Genomic DNA, 8701 nt, shown 5'->3' on the forward strand with positions numbered 1-8701 from the left:
AAACCAGTGAAGGCAGTGCTGGCATCGGCCATATACACACACACATCTATATATATATATATATATATATATATATATATAAATATAAAGAGCATAGGCTCAAAATGTAAAAAACATTCTCACTTTCCCAAGAATCAAATTAAAACACTAATTTTTTGTTCATACACCTGTCTTTGTCTTTTGTTTTTCTGTAAATTTCAACTATATATATATATATATATATATATATATATATATATATATATTAGGTTGGTGATAAATTATTGCAGCTTTTTTTCAATAAATTTTATTCAACAAAAAATTTAAACAAAATATCAAGCAGAAATTGAAGTTGATGGCGAATATGTTCCGGAATAATAATTTAATCCTTTCATTACTGTATTTATTTTAGATGCCCTGAGTTTTTTTCAATTACATTAAATATAACGAAGAATTTAGTAAAATAACTTCGTTATTATTAAGCTAATGTTAGGAACATAAATTGTGACTAAGGTTTGGTGGAAGATTTTAATTCAAAACTTATGAAAACAAGACATTTGTACTACAGAGCCAGAGGTGGTTTCAGCCGGGTTGGTAACGAAAGGGTTAAGAATGGTTTCCCTATTATATATATTTTAACCTTTTTGTTACTGTATTTCTGTCGAGATGCTCTGTGTTTCTTTCAATTAATTTTAAATATAACAAAGAATTTAGTAAAATAACTTCGTTATCATTAAGCTAATGTTAGGAACAGAAATTGTGACTAAGGTTTGGTGGAAGATTTTAATTCAAAACTTATGAAAACAAGATATTTGTACTACAGAGCCAGAGGTGGTTTCAGCTAGGTTGGTCATGAAAGGGTTAAGAATGGTTTGTTAAATGTTGTCATTGTTTTTGTCGAATAAAATTTATTGAAAAAAAGCCGCAATAATTATGCACCAACCTAATATATATATTTTGTATTTGTATTTGATTTGCATTGTAGGGTACATGCGAGAAGCCTGATCTGGCTAGTTTGAATATAAAGTGAGGTAAAATCCTTGGCCCACCCCCTTGATATGTTTAGTTGAAGTGTTTAGGGGTAAAAAAAGTTGAAATGTCTGTAGGAGTTTTATCTGATAAGAAAATGCTTAATAGAAAACAACATACCTGTTGCTGCTGCATCTGCTGTGGTGGATACCCTGCAGGTGGATAGCCGGCAGGTGGGTAACAGGCAGGTGGGTAGCCGGCAGGTGGGTAACCAGCAGGTGGGTAACCAGCAGGTGGGTAGCCGGCAGGTGGGTAACCAGCAGGTGGGTAGCCGGCAGGTGGGTAGCCAGCAGGTGGCGGACCAGCAGGTGGGTAGCCAGTAGGTGGGAAACCAGCAGGAGGTGGGTATGCTCCTCCGGGTGGAGGGGGTCCCATTATAGGTGCACTCTTGTTTGGGTCATGCTCCGAATAAGTGGGTGGGGAATTCATTGTTCTGGTTTATTTGTTTTTTTATACTCTTCTTGGGTTCCTAATGACAAGATATTTCCTTTCTTATGTTGATCTTCTTCTTCCTGTTGTTGCCGTTATCTGTGAATTAGAATAAAATACACTTTGAAATAATAATAATAATAATTATTATTATTTCTTTATTGACCACAAGGGGCTAAACATAGAGGGAACAAACAAGGACAGACAAACGGAATTAAGTCGATTACATCGATCCCAGTGTGTAACTGGTACTTATTTAATCGACCCCGAAAGGATGAAAGGCAAAGTCGACCTCGGCGGAATTTGAACTCAGAACGTAGCGATGGGCGAAATACCACTAAGCATTTCGTCCAATGCGCTAACAATTCCCATTTCTTTATTGCCCACAAGGGGCTAAACATAAGAGAGGACAGACAAAGGGATTCAGTCAATTACATCGACTCCAGTGCGTAACTGGTACTTATTTAATCAACCCTGAAAGGATGAAAGGCAAAGTCGACCTTGGCGGAAATTGAACTCAGAATGTAACGGCACACGAAATACCGCTAAGCATTTCGTCGGGCTTGCTAACGTTTCTGCCAGCTCGCCAATAATAACAATTATAACAATTATAATAATAATAATAATGGTTTCAAATTTTGCCACAAAGGCAGCCATTTTGGGGAAGGGGTTCACATGATTACATCGACCCCAGTGCATAACTAATACTTAATTTATCGGTCTCAAATGGATGAAAGGCAAGGTCGACCTCAACGGAATTTGAACTCAGAACATAGAGGCAGATGAAATATCATTAAGCATTTCACCTGGCATGCTAACGATTCTCCCAGCTCACTACCTTAATAATAATAATAATAATAATAATAATAATAATAATAATAATAATAATAATAATAATAACAATAATAACAATAATAATAATAACAATAATAATAATAATAATCCTTTCTACTGGAAAGTACAAAGTCTCGAATTTAGGGGAAGGGATTAAGTCGATTACATTGACCCCAGTGCATAACTGGTACTTAAGTATTTTTTTTTATTGATCTTAATATTATTTAATAAATATAGAACTGTGTGGCCCCTTGGGCATGTGTCCTCTACTATAAAGCCTCGGGCTGACCACATCCTTGCGGGTGGATTTGGTAGACGGAAACTTAAAGAAGCCAGTCGTGTGTGTGTGTAAACATACCAACACCGGTTGTCAAGCGGTCAGGTGGAGAACAAACACAGACACAAACATATACGTGTGTTTTGCTTGATCCTCCCACCAGCAATCACCGCTTGACAACCGGCGTTGGTTTGTTTACATCCCAGTAAATTAGCAGTTCGGTAAAAAAAAAAAAGAGACCGATAGAATAATTAGCAGGCCTTAAAAAAAAAAAAAGGACTGGGGTCAATTTGTTTCAGTCCTTCGAGCCGGTGCTCCAGCATGACCATAGTCTAATGCCTAACGCAGATAAAAAGACTACACACACACATACATACGGTGTGTGTGAATATATAGATGTGATATATATTTCTTAGAAAAATGGCTGCCGGAGTTTGTGATTTACTTTCAGTTTTGTGTAAGTTTACGTAACGGAAATGACAGAGCATTTGCGCGCGCGCTCACCCTGAAGCACCCGCATACTCGTAATATATTATATAAAGACAGCCACACCCACGGGACTTCGAATGAACATCTATTCCTTTATTATTTCAATCTAAGAAACTCACGGCCCTCGAGCCACCCCACTAACTTTAAAATAAGTATATAGTAAATACACATAATTATATTTGTGTATATACGCATTCATAAGATTACCGGGTGTGCTGTGTGTGTGTATTCGTCCAGTATGGTCGCAGCCCTACGATTGAAACCATATATATATATTTTTTTTAAATGGAGAACGACGGTTTATGGGATTACCTAAGGTTTCCCGTCAATAAACGGTTTAGCTTTATGGCATATAGTCAGATCCCAAAAACCTGTTCACCCATGACCTCTTAAAAATAGGCGTAGTTGCATAGTTAAGAAGTTTGTCTCCCAACTACATGGTTACGGGATCAATCCAACTGCGTGTAACTTTGGGCAAGTACCATGTGCTATGGCCACAGGCTGAGCGAAACCTTGTCAGCGGATTTGGCAGTCGGAAACTGAAAGAAGCTCGTTATGTGTGTGTGTGTGGTACGTGGAGACAGTCAAAGAGTGACGAAAGCAATTAGACAAAAGCAATAATAATAATAATAACAATAATAATAATGATCCTTTCTGCTAAAGGCACAAGGCCATGAAATTTTGGAAGAGAGGACTAGTCGATTACATCAACCCCCAGTGTTTTACTGGTACTTAATAATTTCTTTATTAAACACAAAAGGCTTACATTAAGAAAAACATGGACAGAATAAGACAAAACAAAGAATGTGGGTGTGAGAGTTTTGTATGAATACAAAGGTTCATTTTGGAAAAGAATGACGACCAACTATGTTATGTGTTTAATTGGCAAAATATGACCATCCCTGTGTAAAGTGATATCGACCTTAACACAACGATTTCACACCAGGAAACTTGCAAAACAAATCATACATGCATATCAGCTAAAACCTTTGTAGACGTCAAACTCAGGGCGATCCCATAAACTGGGGGCCCTCCCCAATATGTTCACTGCTCTACATCTTAGAATGTGCTTCTCCGGATTTATTCTCTACAAACGATATATATATATATATATATATATATATATATATATATATTGTCTGTAGAAAACATATATATATATATATATATATATATATATATTGTCTGTAGAAAACATAAATATATATATATATATATATATATATATATATATATCTGGGAGAGAAATAATTTTGCGGCTGAGGATAGCTTTACATTGTAGATTATACACATATTATATTATGTTATATTATATTATATTATATTATACACATGTAGAGCTTGAAACACGTGTACCGCGAAATCCTTTGTAGTTTTGTTGTTATTTTTTTGTTTTGGATTTACAATTTATATATATATATATATATATATATATATATATATATAAGCAATGTTAAATCTCTGAACGAGGTACTAACTGCACGATAAAGTGAAGTATATTTGCCATTTAAATGTGGCGGACCCCTAAGGGTGGATGTTACTGTTGCTTTTAGCCCCAGGAGAACATCTCCTCCAGCTAGCTATCGACACACAGATGTTCTCCTAGGGCTAAAAGCAACAGTAACATCCACCCTTAGGGATCAACCACATTTAAGTGGCAAATATACTTCACTTTATATATATATATATATATATATATATATATATATATATTTATATATATATTATACATACATGCAAAGAAAAAAAAACGAGAGCATTCGTTTCCTCAACGTCACCTTTACTCACCCTAACCATAACTATTTAAATTACATATTTTTAAACGATATTCCCCCCATTTGTGCTTTTCAGGATTAGGTCGATGTTTGAATTAGAGAAAATCTGACATTAAATAAATGAATAAATAAAAAAACAAACTGAAGTGAAAAAATTGTTCAAGTTACAGAAAGTAGTTAAGAAAATTTGGGTCGAGACGATATGAACTCCTCCAAGTGAAAGTAACAAAACTATTTACAAGTTAATGAAATATATTACCACGTTACAAATTGGTACTTTACATACTAATATATAAAGTCTATATACATACACTACCTATATTTGTTCAAACATAACATAAGCACAACAAACACACACACACATATATACATATGTATATATACATATATATCTATATATATGTATATATATCTCTCTATAAATATATATGTATATCTCTCTATATATGTATATGTGTGCGTGTGTGTGTGTCGCCTTTAATCGAACAAATCGACCCCAGGACTTATTTTTTCTAAGTCTAGTACTTATTCTATAGTTTGTTTTGCCGAACCGCTAAGTTACGGGGAAGGTTGTCAAGCGATGGGGGGGGGGACAAACACACACACAAACGTGTGTGTGTATGTATATATATATATATATATATATATATATACATACACACACACACACACACGACGGGCTTCTTTCAGTTTCGGTCTACCAAATCCACTCACGAGGCTTTGGTCGGCCGGAGCCTATTAGTAGAAGACACTTGGCCAAGGTGCCACGCAGTGGGACTGAACCCGGAACCATGTGGTTGGGAAGCAAGCTTCTTACAACACAGTTACGCCTGAATCATATATATATATATATATATATATATACACACACACAAAGACACACAATCTGTACATATGTATGTATGTGTGCGTGTATATATATATATTTACACACACAGTCTATATATCTATAAATACATATATCCACACACAGACACACACACACACACAACCTATATACGCAAGTTTCATGACGTAAACAGGAAAATTGAACTCAAAACCATTGGAATGTTGAGTCACCAATTTCTGCCGTGTATACATACATGTATATGTATACACACACACACACGTATATATGGCATACTTACTCAATTGTGCCCATCCCATCGATTTTGTTCGTTCATAACTTTAAGAAAAATGGCTATTTTTTAATGAAATTTTCCACGAGTATCTTTCAGTTGAACTAGATATTTCGATTATATTGGAAACCTCTGTGAGAAAAATAAGCTGTGGGGATAGACTCATACATAGGGACATATACCATGTTTTTGTAATCGGAATCTAGACCAGGGGTTTTCAAACTGTGGTCCGCGGACCACAGGGGGTCCGTGTACAGCAAATACTTTTTATGGGCAATTTGATTTTATATGTGTTTTTTAATCGAAATCTTTTAATTGACAATAAACCGGTTTGTTAAATACTGTTAAATAAATAAATGTAAAAATATATTTTTTATTTTAAGCAAATATTTATGTATAAATTTCATAAGCGTTTATAAGGGGGTCCCTAAGGTAAAGCCTGAAATATAAAGGGGTCCGCAAGTCAAAAAGTTTGAAAACCCCTGACCATCAAATTTCATTCAAAAATATCCATTTTCTTCTACCTTGTTTCAAGTCATTGAACTGCAGCAATGCTAGGGCACGGATTAAAAGAATTTATTTTCTTTGTTTTGTGGGTGGAATTTTGCTTTAAGCACCCCATATAACTGCTCATTTTGTTCAAACATAACATAAGCACAACAAACAAACACACACACACACATATATATATACATATGTATGTATATATACATATATATCTATATATATGTATATCTCTCTATAACTATATATGTATATCTCTCTATATATGTATATGTGTGCGTGTGCGTGTGTGTGTGTGTCGCCTTTAATCGAACAAATCGACCCCAGGACTTATTTTTTGTAAGTCTAGTACTTATTCTATAGTTTGTTTTGCCGAACCGCTAAGTTACGGGGAAGGTTGTCAAGCGATGGGGGGGGGGACAAACACACACACAAACGTGTGTGTGTGTATGTATATATATATATATATATATATATATACATACATACACACACACACACACACACACACGACGGGCTTCTTTCAGTTTCGGTCTACCAAATCCACTCACGAGGCTTTGGTCGGCCGGAGCCTATTAGTAGAAGACACTTGGCCAAGGTGCCACGCAGTGGGACTGAACCCGGAACCATGTGGTTGGGAAGCAAGCTTCTTACGACACAGTTACGCCTGAATCATATATATATATATATATATATATATATATATATATATATATATATATATATATATATACACACACACAAAGACACACAATCTGTACATATGTATGTATGCGTGCGTGTATATATATATATTTACACACACAGTCTATATATCTATAAATACATATATCCACACACAGACACACACACACACAACCTATATACGCAAGTTTCATGACGTAAACAGGAAAATTGAACTCAAAACCATTGGAATGTTGAGTCACCAATTTCTGCCGTGTATACATACATGTATATGTATACACACACACACACGTATATATGGCATACTTACTCAATTGTGCCCATCCCATCGATTTTGTTCGTTCATAACTTTAAGAAAAATGGCTATTTTTTAATGAAATTTTCCACGAGTATCTTTCAGTTGAACTAGATATTTCGATTATATTGGAAACCTCTGTGAGAAAAATAAGCTGTGGGGATAGACTCATACATAGGGACATATACCATGTTTTTGTAATCGGAATCTAGACCAGGGGTTTTCAAACTGTGGTCCGCGGACCACAGGGGGTCCGTGTACAGCAAATACTTTTTATGGGCAATTTGATTTTATATGTGTTTTTTAATCGAAATCTTTTAATTGACAATAAACCGGTTTGTTAAATACTGTTAAATAAATAAATGTAAAAATATATTTTTTATTTTAAGCAAATATTTATGTATAAATTTCATAAGCGTTTATAAGGGGGTCCCTAAGGTAAAGCCTGAAATATAAAGGGGTCCGCAAGTCAAAAAGTTTGAAAACCCCTGACCATCAAATTTCATTCAAAAATATCCATTTTCTTCTACCTTGTTTCAAGTCATTGAACTGCAGCAATGCTAGGGCACGGATTAAAAGAATTTATTTTCTTTGTTTTGTGGGTGGAATTTTGCTTTAAGCACCCCATATAACTGCTCATTTTGTTCAAACATAACATAAGCACAACAAACAAACACACACACACACATATATATACATATGTATGTATATATACATATATATCTATATATATGTATATCTCTCTATAAATATATATGTATATCTCTCTATATATGTATATGTGTGCGTGTGTGTGTGTGTCGCCTTTAATCGAACAAATCGACCCCAGGACTTATTTTTTGTAAGTCTAGTACTTATTCTATAGTTTGTTTTGCCGAACCGCTAAGTTACGGGGACGGTTGTCAAGCGATGGGGGGGGGGGGACAAACACACACACAAACGTGTGTGTGTATGTATATATATAAACACACACACACACACGACGGGCTTCTTTCAGTTTCGGTCTACCAAATCCACTCACGAGGCTTTGGTCGGCCGGAGCCTATTAGTAGAAGACACTTGGCCAAGTTGCCACGCAGTGGGACTGAACCCGGAACCATGTGGTTGGGAAGCAAGCTTCTTACGACACAGTTACGCCTGAATCATATATATATATATATATATATATATATATATATATATATATATATATATACACACACAAACTGTACATATGTATGTATGTGTGCGTGTATATATATATATTTACACACAGAGTCTGGCCGGCCCTAAGGTTGCTGGTCTCCCG

At 35.2% G+C, this 8701-nt stretch overlaps 1 protein-coding gene across 4 annotated transcripts in view; it reads right to left on the reverse strand.

Annotated features, from left to right (window-relative positions):
- LOC106883963 (uncharacterized) overlaps nucleotides 1-8701 on the reverse strand; it is a 36333-nt gene that overhangs the window by 7476 nt on the left and 20156 nt on the right. For all 4 annotated transcript variants that reach the window (XM_089344369.1, XM_089344368.1, XM_089344367.1 and 1 more), the window contains exon 2: nucleotides 1129-1536. In XM_089344369.1, coding sequence (XP_089200495.1) covers nucleotides 1129-1437 — 309 coding nt within the window. In that variant the 5' untranslated portion in view covers nucleotides 1438-1536. The remainder of the gene's footprint in view (nucleotides 1-1128; nucleotides 1537-8701) is intronic.

The sequence above is a fragment of the Octopus bimaculoides genome, chromosome 28, assembly GCF_046866305.1.
Source record: "Octopus bimaculoides isolate indiv1 chromosome 28, ASM4686630v1, whole genome shotgun sequence".
Taxonomy (NCBI): domain Eukaryota; kingdom Metazoa; phylum Mollusca; class Cephalopoda; order Octopoda; family Octopodidae; genus Octopus; species Octopus bimaculoides.